Consider the following 21484-nt stretch of genomic DNA (forward strand, 5'->3'; position numbering starts at 1 on the left):
TGAATAAGAATTAAATGCCTAAAAATATATAGCTGCACTTTTTGTAAAAAAAAAAAAATTAATGTAAGGAACAATTTTTTAAAAATCTAAATTAGGCTTCATAAGGAATAAACATATATTTTTAATTGATTCTGTAATTTAAAAAGTCTACCTTGTTTATATTAGTTCATGGTACCATTGTACCATTATTTTAATCAGTTTCTTAAATTACATTTCAATCAATGGTTGTAAAATAAAACATGTAATGACAAAAAGTATAATACTGGGCAAAATAATTTCTAAAATTATTTATTTTTTGAAAAAAACGTGACTTACAGTGTAAAAATTAATGAATTACAGACATATGCTGTGTATTTTTTAAGACTAATGTACTTTTGTTTAAAAAAATAGAATTTATTGTGAGTGTTCTGCACCTTTTCAAAACTTTTGTAAAATCCAAAACAAATTTCCACTTTTCCATCGGAAACGGGCCACTTTGAATTCAACCCACTTATTCCGATCACTTTTATCTCCCGGACAAGAACCGGCAAAAACAAAAAAACAAAAAAAACACACCCCACCATCGCATTTTACATTTAAAAAACTTTTTAAAAGGGGAAAAAAACAGTCTTTAAAAAGTGAAATGAAACCATCTTCTTCTCCCTGGCCATTCCTCTCTTAAACGTGACTCCAGGCCAATGAAAACGTCTTTTTTTTTCTTTTTTTGAAAGCACTTTTGCTTCGGTAGAAACTTTTTTTTTTTGGAACTGGGGGTGGGAGAGAAAAGTCTTTTTTTTTTTTTTTTTCTGCAACCGATTTCCCTCGGAGGGAAGGAAATATATATATATATATATATATTCAGCGGTGCATCACTTTTAACTCTCGCTCCGCCGGCTCCACGACCGCCGCGGCTGCCACCTTCCTTCGCGGCCGGCGAGGGCGAAGGAAAGGCAAGACAGAAAGAAGCGGGCGGGGGGGACGGGACGAAAGGACTCGAAGCCCCCCTGACCTCCCCGGGTTTGGCCCCTGTCACTTTCCCCTCCCCTCCCCTGGCTCTCCACCTCCCCTCCCTCTTCTTCCCCCGGGGTGGGGGCTGCGGTTGCAAGTTGCGAAGAAGCCCCCTCCCCTCCCCTCGATCCCCGCGGGCTTCCCCTCCCCTCCGCCACGCGCGTCTTTTTCCAGGAAGGACCCCGGGAGCCTCTACCCCCACCCGAGGGAGCGGCCGGCGGAGGGCTGGGAAGGGGCTGCCAGGAGGGACCCCGGCCGGGCGGGCCGCGCCCAGCCCCTCCTCCCCACCCGAAGCCCCGGCGCGGATGGGCTCCGCCGGGCGGGCGGGCGGGCGCGACTCTTCCCTGGCCGCTTCTTCTTCCGCGCTGTATCCATATTTAGCTAAAAAGTATCAGGCGGAGGAAGCGGCGGCGGCGGCGGGGCAGAGGGGGCGCGGGTGGCGGCCTTTCCTGAGGGGGGAAAGGTGAGGGGGGGCGGGTCCCGTCCGCGGGGCAGGGCAGCGCCGCCCCCCACCCACCCGTGGCACCGGGGGGGGGCGCTTCCCCTCCTTCTGCGGACGCCGCTGCCTTGAGGCAACTGACCCCCCCGGGGGAAAACTCCAGGCTCCTCAGACTGCCCCCCCCGCCAGAAAAGTTTGGCCACTTTGACGGACTGAGGAGGGGGGAGGTCTCCAAGCGACCCCCCCCTCTCCCCTCTATTTCGCCCCCTCCCCGGTGGCTCCGCGTGGAGGGGGGGAGAGCGGGGGGGGCGGCCGGTGTCGGGGCCCCCCTCCCCCCCTCGCGCGCGCCGCCTCCTCCTCCCCCCTCCCCTCCCCCGCCCTCCACTCCCGCCCAAGCGCCGCTCCCGCGCCTTCCCCGCCCTTCCCGCGCCTTTCCCGGCATCGCCTGGGGCCGGGGGGATTTTTAGGGATTTTTTGGCGATTTTTGGGGCTCCCCCCGCGGGCCCCCCGGCCCGGGGCGCCCTTCTTTTCCCCGCCCTCCCTCCTCACCTCCGAGTCCACTCGAAAATGGCGCCGAAATCGAAAAAACTTTGCAAATTTCATTGTAGCGCCTGCAAAGGCTGCTGGGACGGGGGGGGCGGGGAGGGGAGGGGGGCGGCGGGGAGGCACCGCCCAGGCCTGGGGGCGGGGGCGGGCGGGTCTCGCGGGGGGGGGGAGAGCGGGCAGGAGGAGGAAGAGAGGGACGGATGGGTCAGGGCGCGCGCTCCTCCGCTGCGCGGGGCAAGGCTGCTCCTGGACGGGATTGGGCGCAGAGGCGGCGGCGGCGGCGGCCCTTTCCCCCGGCGGGGCGGACGGGCTGAGCGCGGCGCTTTCCCCGAAGGCGTCGGTCCGGGAACCCTGGACAAAGGGATGGGCAAGAGCCCCCCCAGGAGAAGCCGGGGTCGTCGGAGCTTCAGGATCGGGGCTGGCCTCGACCCCGTCTGGAGAACAAGAAAAGTCCGGATTTCCAGATCCATCCGAGTTTTGGGGAGCCGGTTGCCGCGATCCGGGCTCTTGCGCTTGGAAAGTGGACCTCGCGCCTCGATCCTCTGGCTCCTTCCCGCGGGGACCGCAGGGCGGTCAAAAAAGTCAAACTGGCGTCCGTGCCTGCCCCGAAAGCCCGTTGGGGCTGCCTCGATGACCCCCCCCCTCCAAGCACAGTTTCCCCTTGCCGACCCCCTCCCCTCCTGTTCCCCTCCCGTCTTGCGCAGAAGGTCTGATGCAGCTGTTTGCTCCAGATGTGCAACAACTCCCACCTAGGGGTGCATCCTGCACAGGGTGGCTGGGGAGGATGAGCTTTCAAGTGGTGGCCTTCATCTAGAGCCATGAGGGCAAACCTATGGCATGTGGCATATGCACAGGGGGGCAAATGTGCATTGGATTTTGGGGGTCCAGGCACGCTTTGGACACTCGGTCCAGGAAAGGTCAACCATCACTGATCTACAGGATTTTAATTTGGGAGCAAATCTTGTTCATAGAGGAAGGGGCTGGAAATGCGTTATCTATATTTTGAGCATTAAGGACAGATCCATGAAGCCCCTTCCCCCAAATGCTTACATGATATACTTAGTCCTTCACTTACAATCACTTGTAAAGCGGGCACACCCACAAGCCTGTTGAGAAGGGAGGCGTTGGGTAGCTAATTTCTGCCACTAAGTGGAACATTTCTTAGGTGAGTTTTGCTCCGTTTTATGAACTTTCTTGCCCTGCCAATCACTGCAGCTGTTAAGTTAGTAAACCCAGTTGTTTCCCCCTGGTCAGAGGGTCACAAAGTTGATCTCACACACACACACACGCAACACTGCAACCATCATGAGTTGGTTGCCAAGTGTGCAGCTTTCAGTGACGTGATCGCAGGGATGCTCTAACGGTCATAAGTGTGAGACGACACTTTTCTCCGTGCTGTTGTGACTTTGAACGGGTCTCACTCCACGCACTGTTTTGCCTTGCGTTGCAGAGCAAAACTTTTTTCCAACCAAGTTGAAAAGTTCCCAAAAGTTTTTGGAATGAGAAGCGAAACGTCTTCAAAGAAAAAAACAAACCGGAAAGTCCAGTTGCCTCCTGAAAATTCCCCTTTGGGACGTCCGTCACCTGGATGCCCGAGAACCTCTGCAGACTTTTTCAACCAAGGTCCCTCAAATGGAATAATTTACAGGATCCGGACTCTTTTCCTCTCATCAAATGGGATTTCGGGATTATTTTTTTAAAAAAATGCTTGTTTTTACACCCTTTCGAGAGAACCCAGTCCTCTCTCGTTTTGTAAGACAAGCCAGCAATTCAGAAGGTGGAGGGGGGGGTGTCCTCCCCACAGGGCAACGAGGGGAGTCCAAAGGATGGGGTTGTCCTTGGTTGCTCCTTTAGAGCCCCCTCCCTTCCGCTCCAGGCAGGGTTCCCCAGCTGGGTTGCCCCCCCAAGTGTGTGAGATCCACCCCCTCCATCGCCGAGTCGACACGTTACCCTTGGCGGAAAAGCGAATCCACACCAGATGATGGATGGACGTTTGTCCATCTTGGTGTTGTGGTCAACGGCTACTGGGCTGGAGAGCGTCCTGGAGCGAGGAGGGTTTGTCTGGAGTTTCCCCACTTCAACTTTTAATTATGGGGTTCCTGCTTCTTGGCCCAGGCATGGAAGGGGGGGGGCGAGAGTGAGTCCTTCTGCCCAGCAGCTCAAAAGTTGAGAAGGAAGGCGTTGCATTACACGGCTGGCCAGCACAAAACCTTGTGTAGGTAATCCTCGGCTTAGTTCACTTAGTGACCACTGAAAAAAAGTCACTTGGGACCGTTTTTCACACTTTACGACCGTCGTAGCACGCCCGTGGTCACGTGATCAAAATCCAGACGCTCGGCACAACTCGGCTCGCCTTTATGACGGTGGCAGAGTCCCGGGGTTATGGGATTTCCCTTTTGCGACGAGCGAAGTTGGTAGCGAATCCGGATTAACTTGACAGCCGTGCGACTAATTCCACAGCTGTCGCGATTCACTTAACAACCGCGGCAAGAAAAGTCGTAGAACGAGGCAAAACTCCCCTAACAACTGCCTCACTTAGCAATGGAAATTTCGGGCTCAGTTCTGGTCATAAGTCGAGGACTACCTGCAACGGCAATTGGACACAACTCGCTCGCCCTCTTTTTTCGTATCCACCTATGCCAGGGGTGTCCAAACTTGGCAACTTTAAGACTTGTGGACTTCAACTCCCAGAATTCCCCAGCCAGCAGAGCTGGCTGGGGAATTCTGAGAGTTGAAGTCCACAAGTCTTAAAGTTGCCAAGTTTGGACACCCCTGACCTATGCCAAGGATTGCCCAACCTTGGCTCCTAGAATTCCCCAGGGGAAGGGGAATTCTGGGAATCGAAGTCCACACCTCTTAAAGAGGCGGAGGTTGAGACACCCTGACCTAAAGGCAAAAGCTGAATACAGATTGGCAGAGTTGGAAGGGACCTTGTAGGTCATCTAGTCCAACCCACCCACCCAAGCAGACCCTACACCATTACTGTCCTTGTCCAGACCAACGGACTGCTCCACGCGCACCCTGCAATACTGCCGAAACTCCAGTGGTTGCTATTATTTCCTTTGTGAGTGGTGAAATGCTGAAAATTTTGGGGAGCAGCTGCTGAAGAGAACGTCCTTCCCTAATAACTTCCACGGGATAAGTTGTGGGCTGGGAGACAGACATAATGGAAGGAGTAACGGTTTGATACGGCACGGTTGTGCAACTTATTCCACCCACCCACCCAGATCTGCAAAAGGAAGGAACTTCTCCTACCTTCTGCAATATAAATTTCCCAGCCCTCCCTTGATTTCTCATCCCAAACTCGGGGACTCTTGCTTTTAAGGCAAGGATGGCTTTTATTTTGTCCGTAAAAGCCAGCTCTTCTAACTTCCTCTTTCAAGAAGGTCTGGCCGCCCAGTTGTTTTTCTTTCTGCTGTCAAAAAAACACTGAGGGAGGAAAAGAGAAAAAAAGAGAGACAGAAACAGAAAAGAGGAAGATGTTATTTAGCTAAACACGAAACTGAGTAAAGGAACAACTTCCTGCTGGCTGTTTGGGCTGTTATCTTCTGCTCTGGAAGAATTCAGACTTTGCCTCAGAGGGATTAACATGAATTAAAACCAAAGAATGTTTCTGTGCAGCGTCAACTAATTTCAGTCTCCCCCCCCCCCCAACGCGAATGGGCTTTGGTGCTTGTTTGTTTGAAATGGTGTAATTATCTGCACATGCTTTTTGTTCCGTAGGTTGCATGTTGTTTTGTCTTGTGTCAGGAAGGGCTCTCTAGCTAGCTCTTTGCAATTTGGGGGGGATTTATTTTCCTTGCAATTCAAAGCATGCAACTTGCCCAAAGGCTAAAAGTAAGGTTATTTGTTGGTCTGGACAAGGACAGAAATAGCGTAGGGACTGCTTGGGCAAGGGGTTGGACTAGATGACCTACAAGGTCCCTTCCAACTCTCTTAATCTATGTTCAGCTTTTTTGGGGGGGGGTGTCCTTGAAGACCAACGCCAGCTAAAGAACAGGCAGTGTGACGTCACAACGTTGTTGTGGACAGTTAAATAACAACATGAGCGGAAGAGAAGAGGTGAAGTCACAAAATACCAAGATCTGAAAATAGAAGAACGACTGTGGCAAAAGAAAGCCAGTCGGTACCCAGAGTGAGAGTACGCCAAAACAGCTGGAGGCACAACTTGAACCCCCCTTCCTTGGCATTGACAAAAATCACCCTTGGTCAATTGCAAAAGGCAGCTTTGCTTGCAACAACTGACATCCTGCGACAAGATTTACTGAGCTTAAAGGAAATACTAATATGTTTAAGGCCCAATTATCTCATTTCTACTTGAAGGGGGGAAAGACAGACTTAAACCAATGACTTGCATTAGTTCCCCATTGGCTCCTGCGTTGTCATCACTTCATACAACCAAATTCGTTGTATACATGATGTACAAAGACAATAGGTAAAGGTTCCCCTTGCACATATGTGCCAGTCGTTCCCGACTCTAGGGGGCGGTGCTCATCTCCATTTCAAAGCCGAAGAGCCAGCGCTGTCCAAAGATGTCTGTGGTCATGTGGCCGGCATGACTAAATGCCGAAGGCACATGGAACACTGTTCCCTTCTCACCAAAGGTGGTTCCTATTTTTCTACTTGCATTTTTCACGTGCTTTCGAACTGCTAGGTTGGCAGAAGCTGGGACAAGTCACGGGAGCTCACTCCGTTACACGGCGCTGGGGATTCGGACCGCCGAACAGCCGATCTTACTTATCGACAAGCTCAACATCTTAGCCGCTCAGCCACCACGCATAAAGGCTATACTATTATCTGTGCCAACATTAACAATAATGGCCATTTTCACCCTGTCGCTTCAATGATGGATGAGCCATACGATGAAAACAATTATGAAAGGAGCTGTCGGATACAGAAATGGTTCTGGGAAATGAAATTTCACTTTCCTTCCAGTCCTACTACGCAGGTTTTTTTTGTTTTTTTTTTAAAAAAGGAAGAGCCAGAAAAATATTTTCCTCCCCTGGGTCTGTTTAAGGGCAAAACGTTCCTCCTCCATCATCCCGTCAGTTTTTTAAAAACCCGCAAGTTGCAGCCTTACTCGGAGAGAAAAAACCCACGAATCCGAAAACAAAGGCATCCTGAGCACGGATGCACGCACACACACAGAAACGTTCCTTCGACGTGATCATTGCTTTTTAAAATCCATTCTTGCCCTTCGCTTCCCCTTGAAGAGCTGTGATCTCCACTCGCAGCCTCCGTTTTCCTCTGGCCTGCAGATCCAGTCAACTTGGACTTCTGCACCAGCTGTGAGCCTGTAGAAATCTATATTTATATTTATTATGAGCATAAACCTCTGGAGGCGGTGGCAAACGCAGCCAAAAATACAATGGTGTGGTAGATGCCGTGGGTGTTTTAAAGGGCTAAACTTTTGACCTGCACCCAAGACGGGTGAAGAAAAATAAGGCACAGGGAGCCCCCTTCCCTAAGAATTCTCGTCTATAATAATAACATCTCTTTTCTCAACACTTCTAAACCGGAGGTCTTCAAACTCGGCAACTTTTAAGACTTGTGGACTTCAACTCCCAGACTTTTCCAGCCGGCTCTGGGAGTTGAAATCCACAAGTCTTAAAAGTTGCCAAGTTTAGGGACCCCTGCTCTAAACAGAGGCCACCTGACAAGCCACCTGATCTACCTTATAAACGTTACCTGCGTTTTTCCAGCAGAAAGACAAAAGGGGGAAAAAGAAGAGGGGAAACTATATGGTTGGAAGGAGGCTGCAGCGTTTGCAAAGTGGACGGGTTCAGGATAGTGACGAATGAATGGGATGTCCACCAGGATGGAGCTCGGGGGAATAAACCCACAAGACCGTATTTTTTTTTAAAAAAAATTTTTAAATGAAGAGTCGACGGCCTCCCTCTATCGCAGGGGTGTCCAAACTTGGCAACTTTAAGACTTGTGGACTTCAACTCCCAGAATTCCCCAGCCAGCAGAGCTGGCTGGGGAATTCTCAGAGTTGAAGTCCACAAGTCTTAAAGTTGCCAAGTTTGGACACCCCTGCTCTATCGCTTCGTTGCACGTTTTCGCCAGTTGGGAATCAAGGCCGGGCGTGGTTGGAAAGGGAGCTGCTTATCTCTTGACTGGTGGGACGCGCAAGAGCTCACCAACCTAAGGGCCTGTGAAGGTTCTCAGCCATCCAGGGTCATAATTGTCCCAAAGGCAACCGGGGTTTGTTTTTCCCTTGAAGATCTTTCTCTTCTCATCCAAGAAGCTTCTTCAGTTCAGCTCTCCCTTCTTTGGTAGCTGGAACAGAATAACAAAGTCAGACGGGACCCTGAGTCCAACCCCATTGGTCAAGCAGGGGACTCTGTAATATCAGGCCAGCCGGGGAATTCTGGGAGTTGAAGTCCACAAGTCTTAAAGTTGCCAAGTTTGGACACCCGTACCCTAAACCAGTGATGGCGAACCTTTTCGGCACCGAATGCCCAAACTGGAACGCCTGTGCATGCATGCATATGCAGGGGTGTGCATGTGTGCACCAGAGTGCCCGGAAACCCGAAGGCCAGCTAGCTGGCATGCATGCATGTTTTGGGGCCTATTTTCAAGCCATTTTCCGGGCTGTTTTCAGGCCGTTTTGGGGGGCATTTTCAGGCTGCTTCGAGCAGTTTTTGAAATGGCCCAAAACAGTCTGAAAACTGTCCAAAACATGGCCTAAAAATGGCCAGAAAACAACCTGGTTTTTTGGCAGTTTTTCATGTCATTTTGTGGCGCTCTGGCATCCACGAAGACCAGCTGCCCAGCACGCATCACATGCGCTCTGGAAACCAGAAGAGCAGCTAGCGACAGCATGCGTACCCACAGAGAAGGCTCTGCATGCCACCCCTGGCACATGTGCCATAAGTTTGCCATCACGGCCCTATACCGTTCAGAACAATTGGCTGTCCAGTCTCTTCTTAAAAGCCTCCAGGGATGAAGTTCCCGCAAGTCCTGAGGCAGGCTGTTCCACTGGTTAATTTTTCTCACCCTCAGGAAATGTCTCCTTAGTTCTAGGTTGCTTATCTCCTTGATTAGTTTCCATCCCTTGCCTCTCGTCTCGCCTTCTTGGATGAGAAGCGAAACGGTTTCAAGGAAGAAACAACAACTCAAGGTTACCCACTTGCAAAGCAGCAGCTTTCTTGAGTTTTAGACTTGATACAGATGCACTAACCTAATTTCTTAACGCACCTGGATGACTTCCATTCTTTCTTCACCAGATGCCGTGCACATTTCAAGAAACAATGGTTGGAAATTAACCAGAGAGAAGCAACCTGGAATTAAGGAGAAACTTCCTAAGAGTGAGGACAGTTAACCAGTGGAACAACTTGTCACCAGAAATTGTGGCCGCTGCATCACTGGAGGTTTTTAAGAAGAGACTAAACAGCCACTTGTCTGAAATGGTATATGTTCTCCTTCTTGAGCAGGGGGCTAGACTAGAAGACCTCCAAGGTCCCTTCCAGCTCATTCTGTTCTAAATTCTCCCTCAAGGAAGCAACCCTATGGCTTAAAACTGCACTGTTGCTTCAACCTCATCCCCCATCTCCCATCCCTTCAAATCTCTCCTCCTTCTCCCTGTTACCTTTCACTCCGAGTTTACAATTACCCAGGGGAGTAAAAATAGCACCACCGGCTGTGTGACGTCACTGTGGTCTACCGCCCGCTTCCTGCATTTTAACCGCTCGTTTTTGGCTGATGCCAACCTCGTTCGTGGCTTGCCGGTTGGTAACGCTTGCTTGGACACCGCTGGGATAGTCGATTTCTTTAAGCCGACCCTTCCCTTCTCAAGGGCCAGCTGAGAAATGACATTGCAAGGGAATCCTGCCCCAGAGGGACCTTTCATAGGAATGGCAGCAGTGCAGGAAGAAGCCGCTAGAGGGAGAATTGGGCGGTGGAGGGAACGGGTTGGTTTTCGACTTGTTTCTGTAAAAAGCCTTGTTATCGCGCACATACAATTACGAACTTCCCCTGAAGGGGAGAATCCTGAACAGATGGACCGGTGTCTGCCACACGGGAGGGAGAGGAGCGAGTAAAAGAGGAAAGGCACGGCTGGAAAAAGTATGAATCATCCGTGATAAAATTGCTGACTTGAGCAGCGAGACTCTCCGCCCAAGATGCTGTGGTGCAGTTGCTCCCAATTTAGCCTCGGTCCTGCTGCAGAGATAAGCCTGCTTAGGAAACAATTTCTGGAGCAGGACAGCTCCGGAGAAGCCTTCTGCAAGAGACATACAACAGGCCGGAAGAATGAGGTGCAGGGAAAGACAAATCCCCAGTTGGTATGGAAGGCCACCAAGCACTGGAGCTGATGTGGAGGAACGATGCACAAGGGGCAAACATCACCCAGATTCTATAGGTACAACAATTCATTTAGCGACCCTTCGAAGTCGCAACGACCCTAAAAAAAAAAGGGACCCGTGATCGTTTTTCACACGGCTATTGCATCATCCTTGTGGTCACATGATCAAAATGCAGGCACTTGGCAACTGATTCATATGTATGACAGTTGCAGATTTCTGGGCTCACGTGTTCCCCCTTTTACGACCTTCTGACAAACCCCTGCAGCGGTTCCCTTCACAACGGTGGCCAAGAAAGGTGGTCAAATGGGGACAAGTCTCACTTAACAAATGTCACACTTAGCGACATACATTCTGAACTCAAAAGTGGAAGACTACCTATACTTAAATAGACTTGTGCGCTTCTGAACAAAGCCAACTTCGTGTCCCCTTGGGGATTCAGCCTGTTCTGGATTTTGCAAAGCAGCCTCCTGGTAGAAACACTTAACACCCCCTACAGGGCACATCGTTTTGTGCCAAAATGACTTTCAAGAAAAATTGTTTGCCAAACTTAAAAGAGGTTTTGCAAATAAAGACGCATGCTTTTGATGTGTGTGTGTGTGCATGCGCATACATACATACATACATACATACATACATATATATACACACTGTATATCAACTAAAAATATACCCTTTGAATGTTCTGACGACAATGGCATTTGAATGTGAAATACAGCGAAACCGCACAATGACTTTTGCACTGAACCTATTTCTCAAACACAAGAGCGAGAGGAATAAAAAGTATTGGAAGAGAAAAACGACAAAAAGATGAAAATCCCCTGCCCAAAGCGTCAAATACCAATCAGCAGCAGCAGCAGCGGGTGTCTGCATCAGCATATACTGGGTTCACGGAATTATTCCTGCTGCTTAAAAAGGAAAGGTACCAGCCAATATCTTACAATATTTATTGGAAGTGGGGAAACTAACTCTCCATAGTGAGATCACAATAACGGAGGCACAGCTGGCCCGAATGTAGTACTTATTACAATTCCAAACAAACACTTTCAAAACCAAAATGCTAAAAGTACGGAAAATGAAACGACCTCTTTTGTAGGATGAAGTCTTCTTTATGGGTCTCCCCCCCCCCTCCCCTCCTTACAGGCAAACATTGGCACAGGTTCCTGTGCCTTTCAGGTCAGCACAATCCCATGTCAAATTCAGTGCTATTATCTTACCCAAAGGAGGGGGGAGACCCCCACCCCACCCCCCAAACTTGGATTTTGACAAAAAGAGCGTTTGGATACTCACAAACATTCAAAAGGGGAAGCATACATTGTTTTTGTTTTGGCAGACAAGATTGCCTATTCAATACAGATTAGCCAGCACTCACGAAACATAAAAAAGGGTTTCAATCATAAAAAAATACTATAATTCAACACCAGACCTTTTTTTTTACAGTTATAAATAATAAATAGCATAACACAGTAGATTACAAGTAGATCTCTTTTCTGTTGGTTAAGCCTGGTTAAGATCTCAAGAAGTAAATGAACCATTGGCTGTAGCCCAAACTGAGCTAAGCTACTACAGGTTGTCCCTCCTCCTGGCTTAAAAGGTAAGCTCTCCTTACAGAGTTTCGAGCCCAACGAACGGGGAGCCTTTCAGGCCATTCAGCTTGTCTTGTGGCTGCTGCCTTCCAGGCAAACCTGACCCTGGAGAGGTGGGAAGATCTCCTCCCCTCCCAGCTCCTCAGGAACCACCAACAGGAGGGCAGCAGCACCTGGTATGAGCCCCCCTCCCCCTTAAAGCCTTTCCCCTCCACCCAGATCCTTTGCTTACATTCTTCCATTCTTTTACTACGTCTCCTAAGGCACAAACGTTGCTCAGTGCCGCGGGAGACACCGACTCTTAGACGTACTCTACTTGATAGCCGAAACAATTGCCCCCCTTCCCCTTCTCCCCCTCCTCCCCAGATATTTTTGCCACGGGTCATCATCCCTGCAGCCTTGGAAGCCACCTCTGTGCAACCCCAGACGCCGCAGGCGAATTCAATCCTCCTCCGTCTGTTATGGGTACTCGGCTGCAATGGAGCCGGCCTTCGCAAAGTGTTCAGGCTCCCCAAAGGGGGCGTTGGCGGCCGCTGCTTGAACCACAAAGGGCAATTTTGCAACCTCTTCCTTTTCTCTGGAAATGAAGAAGTAGAAGATGTGACTGAGAAATAAAGAAGTCCCTCCTATTAAATAATTCTTTTAGGGGTATTGTGAATGGAGGGGGGGGGGAGAGGGGAGGAGGCCCAGAATGTGCCCTTGTCCAGCAGAAACAGTTCATTTCTTCCCCCTAAATCAGGGGTGTCCAAACTTGGGAACTTTAAGACTTGTGGACTTCAACTCCCAGAATTCCCCAGCCAGCTGGCTGGGGAATTCTGGGAGTTGAAGTCCACAAGTCTTAAAGTTCCCAAGTTTGGACACCCCTGCCCTAAATGAATTTCTAGAGCAATCTAGATTATTCTTTAAAAAAAAAAGGCATGTCGAGCAAGGAGTTTTTTCTAACAATTCCCTCATCCCCATCTGCTACCTCCAGAACCCACAACCATGATAGCAACAGTGAAAGGCTCCCCACCTACCATTTTCACACTCATATAAATTAGGTGCTTCTCTTGAAAAAATTCTAAAAAGCATTGCGGTTTCTTTTTAAAGCAAAGATAGTAATGATTCTCAACAGATATGGGTAAAATAACGGGGTTGGGTTTTTAAAAAAAAGCTGCAGAACCAGACAGCCCAAAAGACCTATTGTTAAGGGCCTGGCATGTCGGTCGAAGGAGAAAAAAGGTCATCAAAACCACTCGGAGAAGTTGCCAAGAATTAAAGCCGCGTTCATTATTTCCACTCAGTACTTAAATCCTCAAGTCCTGGAGGATTTATTTCCCGTCGATTTTCTCAGCGCCTGTGCAGAGTGAGAGAGAGAGTGAGCAGATGTCGACCTCTCCCCTGGGAAAAGTCACTTGGGCGAAAGGTCGTCCATCAAGAGGAAGGAAGAGCAGGAGTTGGAACATGCCAGGGGCGATTCGGTGGTGGTGCTGCCTTTGGCCAAGGAGTCGGAGGAAGAGCTGATGCTGCTGGTGCTCCCATCCAGGATATCCGAAGACAAACTGGGAAGAAATAGGGGGGGGGGGGGGGAAACACACCATTTTATTCAGGTAGACTTTGGATACAAGGATGGCTCGGCTGTCCTTTTGCAGAAGGGCCCTTAAACAATATCCTGAAGGAGAATAATTGTCAGGGATGCCTGCAGTCCCTTACTGGAGAATTAAATGGGAGGGAAGGAGGGACACTACATTAAATAGCAATAGCACTTAAGACTTATATACCGCTTTACAGCCCTTTCTAAGCAGTTTACAGAGTCATTCTCTTGCCCCCGACAACCTGGGTCCACATTTTACCAACCCTGAGGTAGGACAGAAGGCGGAGTCAACCTTGAGCCTGGTGCGATTCAAACTGCCAAATTGTAGGCAGTCAGCAGAAGCAGCCTGCAATACTGCACTCTAATCACTGCGCCACCGCAGCTCATATTATTAAATAATTATTATTTATAAGTTAAATAGCATCACACAAATGATTTTCATGTTTGACACCTGCAAAGGATACTAAGTTTGCCTCTTCTTTTACTCGGCGTCAAGAACTGACAGGAGGTAGGGGGGAAAAGTCACGTTTCTCTTTTCAATCTAACTTCTTTCCGGAATTGTTACATACATAAAACCCTGCCCTCTGTTTATGCACCTGCAACTCACTTTTTCCTTTGCTCAAACGAGTTCGACTGAATGGCTTCTGAAGCATTTAATCCGTCCAGGAGCTCCAGCAAGTCACCTCAACCTCACAGTGTGAATGGTTTCACTGCAAAATGTTTGCATGTGTGAGAAGACGCTGAAATCCCAGGCCCTGGCACTGACCGTCCAGAATTAAGATTTGATTTTGTGATTCACTAGAGTTACAAGGCGGAGAAATTTAAGTCTAGTTTCTTCAACTGGCAACCCTAAACTTCTCCACCTGTCTGATTTATTTTCTTATTATTCCTACTTGCTCGAGGAGCCAAGTGGGAATCTAATGTACTATAGGTAAAGGTTTCCCTCACACATATGTGCTAGTCATTCCCAACTCTAGGGGGCGGTGCTCATCTGTATCTAACCCAATGAGTCAGCTCTGTCTGATGATGTCTCTATGGTCATGTGGCTGGTATGACTAAATGCCAAAGGCCCACAGAACCTTGTTACCTTCCCACCAAAGGTGGTTCCTATTTTTCTACTTGCATTTTTACATGCTTTCAAACTGCTAGGTTGGCAGAAGCTGGGGCAAGCAAGGGGAGCTCAGTCTGTTACGCAGTGCTAGGGGTTCAAACCGCCAAACTGCCAACCTTTCAGATTGACTAGCTCAGCGTCTTAACCACTGAGCCACCATTATGTACCATAACGGACACCAAAAAGATGGGATTCCAAAGAATCAACACTTTTCCCCAGTGGAGCTGCTGACCAGTGGCAGCTTTTCAGAGGATCAGACAAGATGGTGTCCCAGTTCAGCCCGAGAAACGGCTCGGACTGAGTTTCAGAACTTCTGTCCTGGAAGCAAACATCTGGCCAACGCTTTGTAGCCCTTTCCTAAACCTCAGGGTGATTCTTCCTGCTCGATCCAAGAATTTTTCAGTGTGGGTCATAAAAATTATGCATGCTGTATGAAACTGTAAGGCCACAACTGCCTTGACACCCCATTCATAAGGCGGCGTATTCCAAACAACTTTTCTGCAGAAATAATTTACCATGAGCTGAGGTCGGTCAGGTGGGTGACATCCGGAGAAAGCATGTTCGTGGTTCCCTGGAAAAGTCTCTTTGGCTGGCTTTCAGTTTCCATTTCACCTGTGGGGATTCAAGCCGTTCTAATTAGATTTGAAAAGGAAGCTTTTTAAGAGAGGCGGCCCCATCCTCTACTTCAGGTGGCCACACTTTGCCATGGGAGGTAAGATAATATCATCATGGCACAGAAAATCAAAGCTTTGTTAAGAACAAAGGGAACTGGGAGAGTTGTGCTGTGAACACATAAAGGGTGTCTTATTCTTGACATTTAGCAGGTAGGACGTGTCCCTCCTGGCCTCCTTCTGAAAAATAAAGCTTGGCAAACTACCCAGGGTCCCTGGCTATTTTTCAAAAGGAGGGAGGTTAACCCTTCCTTCTCTTCCAAAGGAATTCTCCTGCAAGCTCCAACAACATTCCCAGGTTATATCCAACCTTTTGCAAGGTTTTCCCTCTTCTTAATCAAACAGAAGAGGATAAAGAAGTTTCTACTTTCTGCTTAGAGAGAGCAAGAGAGCTACTTTCAACAACCATCTCCCTCTCTGAGAATTCTTGTTTGTGTGATCCAAGATTTTTTCGGCTTCTTGCTTGTAGCTGAGATTTGTGGAAGGTTGCTTTCGTAGCCCTACTGGAATCAGCTAGAGACCGTGTAAAACAGGAGCAAAATTCAAGACTCTGCGTTTTTAATGTAGGAGAAATATACTACCATTCAGCCTCTACTCCAAGGCTGGTGGCCCTGAAATCTCCTCATTTTATAGCGCTGAAGGAATATGCATTCTCCTTAGAACATAGAAGAATAAGACTTCCATCACGCAGGGTGGAATACAAGGGATGCCGTTCTCAGTGGTCAAATACACCAGCTTGTGTCCAAGAACTTCACACAGATGTCTCTGTGAATTGAGATCATTCCATCAGGAGGAAGTGATCGATAAACCAGGCTCTCTCTCTCCCAAATACATAGCAACGGCCAGCTGGGAGAACATCCTTGTGCTAATACCTGATGTCCTGGACAACATTTTGGAAGCATTACATACCTTTCCTTTTAATGGGACCAAGTACACTGGGCCTGATGCAGTTGATTGGACTCTGACTCCTCCTGCTAAAATCAAAGTCGGAGTATTATCTTTCTAGGACGTTTAAAGCCTCTGAAGGTTGTAAGGAAACCCCTGAATTATTTTAAAATCAGTGTCTGTTTTAAGACTATAATTATGTAGGAGCTCTAGAAATAGAAGACCCCACTTTTTGCCAGCCTTAAAAGCTAATCTAACCAAAGGTTTCTGGGAGTTGCAGTACATTTGGAAGCAACTGTCCAGCAATCTGGACAGAATGGACAGGATTTCTCATAGAGGACATGTAGAGGGGCCAATAAAGAGCTTAAGGTTAAGATACATCTAGCGTTTTTTTAAGTTTCACAAGCAAGTACCTGATGGAGTTTAGTTTTTAAAAAAGGAAGCTAGATTTATGTGTGACTGAAGTAGATTTATAGATTTACACCTGACTGAGGTGTTTCTTAAGTTTCACAAGCTAGATACCTGAGTTGAATTCTTTAAAAAAGCAAATCTAGATTTTCCAGAATTCTACCTTCCTGGACTCTTACCTTACCCATGGAAGCAAGCCCAAGGAGGACCAGGAACTACAGACAGAATCTGAGGATATCTACGCAACCTCCACAAAGGGAAGCATCCAGCCAGATGTTGTCAATACTTGGAACATTTGCTAACACTTCAACTCACTTTGAAAATCTCCTCGTGGGACTAGGAATAGGGCTCGGAGGCAATCCGTTACTGCTCACAAACATTTGCAGAGACGGTGAGAAGCATTGCTAGGAAGGAAAAGCAAAAAATTTGCATGGGATTTAAAAAGGCAGAAATGAAAAATTCACCAGGATGATCCGTGGACAGGAGAGGAGGAGGGCAGTTCAGACCCCCTTTGGCCCCTTCTCCAGATCTCTCTGACCTACCTTCCCTATACCTCTGGTGGGTGAAGGAGCTGGAGAAACAGGAATGAAGTCTATTCTCTTTGGAGAGGAAGATTTTTCAGATTTGTCCAAGTCGTTGTCGCTCTGGGAACACAAAGCATCCCATTTATGGTTTACGTGGCATGCGGCAGCCCGAAAAGCTGAGCCGTTCTAAGGAAAAGCCATGTGGCGAACCGGCCACTCCCCTTAAGCTACCTCTGTCTTGCTCCTTGCGTTCACTGGTTAAGTGAAGGAGTGGAATTAAAATACTAAGCATCTGTATAAAGAGATTACCAGGCTCAAGCTTTCTTCCCATGACTGGCTTATCTGCATTGCTGTTTGCACTTCCCTAAAACACAAAAAGGGTCATCAGTGCCACAGCAGGACGAGAGGCGCCACTTCTAGAGAGCGTCTGAATCACACCTACCTTTCATGGGCTGTTTCCCTGTTCATCAGGTCCACGCCTTCCTCCTGAGGAAGAGGAAGAATTGATGTCTCAGGGGTTCATACCTTCCTGCCTAAATTGACTGGCCCTTTGTTATCAATGTAGTTAAGAGCAGAAAGCAGTAACATGGTCAGATGGACCATGGCTTGGGTGTGAGAATATTCCTTCTATACAGCACTGCCTGCTTGCACTCACAACGTCAGGTGTAAGCTGGAAGAGGTGTTTGCATCTCCAACTTTGGCAGCTTTACGACTTGCAGACTTCAATTTCACAAGGTGAACTCCACAAGTCGTAAAGTTGCTAAGGGAGATCCCTGCAGTCTAGAGGATGCGTGTGTGTGTGTGTGTGTGTGTGTGCGCGCGCGCTTTCACAAAAGAAAGCTCTAACAGACAGAACATTTGGAATAAGCGTGATGTTCAATTTGGGTTGCCAAAAATGTCCCTGGGCCAGCTATGTTTTTGAATCAGTTAAAAAAGAATCTGCACCGAAACCTGAGATATGTTCTTTTCATGGAAGAAAGGAACCTGTTTTATTCACTTACCCTCCTGATCTGATGGAGTCGACTACTAGGGATACGGATCGGAGATGATGGTATCAGCTGGGGGAAAAAATACAGGCAGTCGTTTCAAAAGCCAGCAAAAATAAAAAGCACAAGCAAAACAAAACCTCCCTCCTTTCAGGAGCATTATTTCCATGTTGGAGGAACATACTACCACGCAACCTGTGCTTCAAGGAAAGCGGCCCTGAAAGCTCCTCATTTTATAGCACTGAAGGAATACTCATTCTCCTTGGAAGGAAGAAGAATTAACCGTTTCCATCATGCAGAACCACGCAACTCCCACATTCCAAAATGACCCAATGCATGACAAAATAAAGCCCATTGCTTTGTATATTTTAACCATTAAGAAAAGACATGAACTCAAACACTTTTTCCCAAAACAGGCGACACAACTTGTTTTGGCAAAGCAAAGCACAGCTGCAGAATTAACTATGTGTCTTAAAATCCAGAGGGGCATTTTTGATGCTGTTGAACCCAACCAAAAACCTGAAAGAAAGTGCACACTTCTGGATTTCTCAGCCTTTGGGAAGGGCACCTGCTCAGGATGTAGGCGACAACTCATTCTAGGTCCTCTTCTCTCCTGGTCACGTGACTCAAGAGGATCATGTGTTTGCCCATCCTGCGTTTCCCGGTGGATGTATGTGCACATTCACAAATACATCCACAGGCCAATTTCTCGGTGTCCAAAAAGACTGATAGGTTGTTATTCTCCTGGCAAAATCAGCCTGCTGCCCTGGCTCCATTCCCACCCCTTCTGCTACCTAACTCCTCCTTCAGTAGCCTTCCAGGGGACTCCCATCTGTAAAAGCTGATCCTTGCATTGCCTAGCTGCTGCCTCTTAGGGGATCAAACCATACCAGTCCCTAAAGCTCGGCCTTCAGCATGATCTTCTCTTGCCTTGACAAAGGGGGCCCTTCAATTCCAATCACCTTCCCAATGTATAAAGTCCAGAATCTTTCTGTGACTCCCAAACACTCACCATGCTATGCCGGTTCATAACGGTTGTGCTGTTCCTGCGGGTTCGTAAGACGTAAGGCTGAAAAACCTGTGAATTATCACTGGAAAGAAATAAAGCAGAATTGTTACAACTCTGGAATGGTTTTCCCACCATGAATCTACCTCCCATCCTTTTTCAGTCTGTGCCTTTTTCTACTACACGCCTTAAGTGCTGTAAAGGAAGACACCTGTCCTCTTGCCTAGAACTGTTCTGCAGGGTACCATGAAAACTGGAAGGCCCATAAATGTGTAGGTTATATTCCTATCATTGCATTCCCCTAACCTTTGAGCGGTACCCAAAGAACTGGCTGATTCTGTGGTTCTGCAGCAGGGGGAGGAAAGATTCCACATCTCGATAACTTCCTTTGCAAATCTAGGTCACTCCGGCTGGGGAATTCTGTGACATGAAATCCACAACTCTCAAAGTTGTGGAGGTTAAGAAACACTGATCCAGACCAACCTAGGACATCTCAACGTGCCACATTATTATAAACCTTGTTGTTTAATTATACGTCATTATCATTATTGAATTTTGTCTTTTGCTTTCATAATACATTATCATCATCATTGGGGTTTTTTTGGGGGGGGTGTCTTTTATTACTCTTTGAGGTTTCCCAGTTGTACTTCCTTTGGGGAGGTGCAGACACAATCCAGGCAAGGTGGGAAAAAAACATTTTCCTTGCGTTGTCACCATAAATCCCCCTTCTTTCTAAAATTTCATTGCATCGTTTTCAGTGCACGTTTCGCTGGCTGAATTTTTAGGGCGGGCGGTGCAGGAAAGGGAAGGACGATGGCAAAAAAAGAGAAGAGGTTTAGGAACTAATAAACAGGAATTGCAGATTTATATCAATTTCATCCTTCTCCACAATCTTGTAAGGCAGGTTATCCTTGGGGGGGGGGGGGGAAGCAGCCACACATACACCAGAAAACCTGGGGCTCTCCCCAAGCCAGAGAGGCCCTTTCTGTGTGTCCCGGGGGTCCCAGAGACCCTTCAAGGGACCCCACAAATGCCAATAAATCCATATTTTTCAAAAGTCTTCATCTCCACAGATACAACCCCATTTAAGGGGTGGGGATGGGGGGGTGTCTCCAGACCTGCTTTCTCCAACCTGGCGCCCTTTGGAAGAAAAAAAAGGGGGGGAAGCCCACCCTGCACGGATGAGCAGCATGGGTTTTGTAGTCTTGACCCTCTGCGAAGAGGGCGGCTGGGGCGAGCCCTCTCCTCCGCCTGGACTGCAGAGCCCATTCTGCCCGGCGGGCCCGGCTCTGTTCTCTTCCCCCACCCTACCCCGGCCGGCGGCGGCTGATGGGTCCTGCAGTCACCTGAGGCCGTGGATGAGCGGCGCGCTATTGGAGCGCCTCAGGCCGCCGCCGTCGCTCCCGGCCGGGGGCAGCTCCAGGTCCAGCTCCATCTTCTCGGCCTGGGCCATGGCGAGGGCGGCGCTCAGCGAGGAAGAGAAGGAGGAAGGCCGCCTGGCCGGCTCATGCCCGGCGGGACGGCGGGGCGCAGCGGCGGGGCTCAATGGAGGCCTCAGGCCGCCTCCCCCGGCTACAAGCTCCGCGGGCGCGGGCGCAGGCCGGGGCGGTGCAGCGGGATTCGGCAGCCCCGGCGCCGGCGGCGCCCCATGCCGGGGGAATCGCGGGGCGGCAGCGCCCTGCCTTTTCGTGGCCGCGGCCCGGCCTGGCCCGCCCGGCGGCTCTCTGAGGGGAAAGGAGACGAGGTGCGCGCGCATCTGCCCGGCCGCGCCTGCGCGGTGGCGGCGGTTGCCAAGGCGGTGGCAGTAGCGGTCGGTGTGGGAAGAAGGGGAGGCGAAGGAGAGTAGGCCGTTCAGCGGTTCTGCGCATGCGCGACGACGACCGCCCGTGCCGCCGCGGGCGGGATGCTCGTCCCCTCCCCTCCCCTGCGGGGTGGGGGGAGGCGGCCTGTAAAGAAGTAAAAAAGGCGAATCACGCTTGGCCGAGCCGCCAGGGGAGGCGCTTATTCGCTGCGCGGCGGGTTACTTAGTAGCGTCGCTCCGCTCCGACTAGCCAATCGGAGGAGCTCTTTCAGCGAGAGCGGTCTGGGAACATTCCCTGGTCTATTCTTTTTCTTTTTCTTCTTCTATGCCCGTTGTAGGTGGCGGATTCGAATCCCACCCTGCATCCTTTTGGTTTTTAACGCCAGGATTTTTTAAACTCCCTCTTCTTAAAACGATGCTGCGAGTTGAAGGCCGCGCTTGTCGTTTTCCGCCGCCTTGTCCGCGAAAGCGGTGCGGCTCAATAGCCTACCTGAAAAGGGAGAAGGGCCGGATTCGCACCTGGTCCCAAGTCATGATCACAGCGGGTTGGGGGTGGGGGGCTTGGTTCACACATGTACAGTAGCTCAGGAGCAGGCTTGGTCTTCTGGGTTACATCTCAGTCATATCCTAGGGAAGGAAGCCTGACAACATAGAT

At 49.2% G+C, this 21484-nt stretch overlaps 2 protein-coding genes across 4 annotated transcripts in view; one reads left to right on the top strand and one right to left on the bottom strand.

Moving 5' to 3' along the window:
- Positions 1 to 21484, top strand: part of LOC309397665 (integrator complex subunit 6-like) — a 322886-nt gene that overhangs the window by 258927 nt on the left and 42475 nt on the right. The window lies entirely within an intron of this gene.
- Positions 11212 to 20883, bottom strand: PABIR2 (PABIR family member 2; the record flags this gene model as incomplete). Of its 3 annotated transcripts, none has more annotated exons than XM_081963963.1 (11): positions 20375 to 20871; positions 19035 to 19113; positions 18038 to 18094; positions 17479 to 17522; positions 17346 to 17400; positions 17055 to 17156; positions 16828 to 16916; positions 16129 to 16190; positions 15064 to 15160; positions 12726 to 13405; positions 11212 to 12587 (listed from the first exon to the last, which is right to left on the bottom strand). In XM_081963963.1, exons 1-10 carry the CDS (start codon positions 20782 to 20784, stop codon positions 13255 to 13257), a joined length of 1146 nt encoding a protein of 381 aa, XP_081820089.1. In that variant the 5' UTR covers positions 20785 to 20871. The 3 variants fall into 3 exon arrangements, with proteins under 3 accessions (XP_081820089.1, XP_081820088.1, XP_081820090.1); XM_081963962.1 differs by having other exon boundaries at positions 16129 to 16193; positions 20375 to 20863; XM_081963964.1 differs by lacking the exons at positions 11212 to 12587; positions 12726 to 13405 and having other exon boundaries at positions 15060 to 15160; positions 16129 to 16193; positions 20375 to 20883.

The sequence above is a fragment of the Natrix helvetica genome (genome assembly GCF_964273705.1).
Source record: "Natrix helvetica genome assembly, chromosome: 11".
NCBI classification, from domain to species: domain Eukaryota; kingdom Metazoa; phylum Chordata; class Lepidosauria; order Squamata; family Natricidae; genus Natrix; species Natrix helvetica.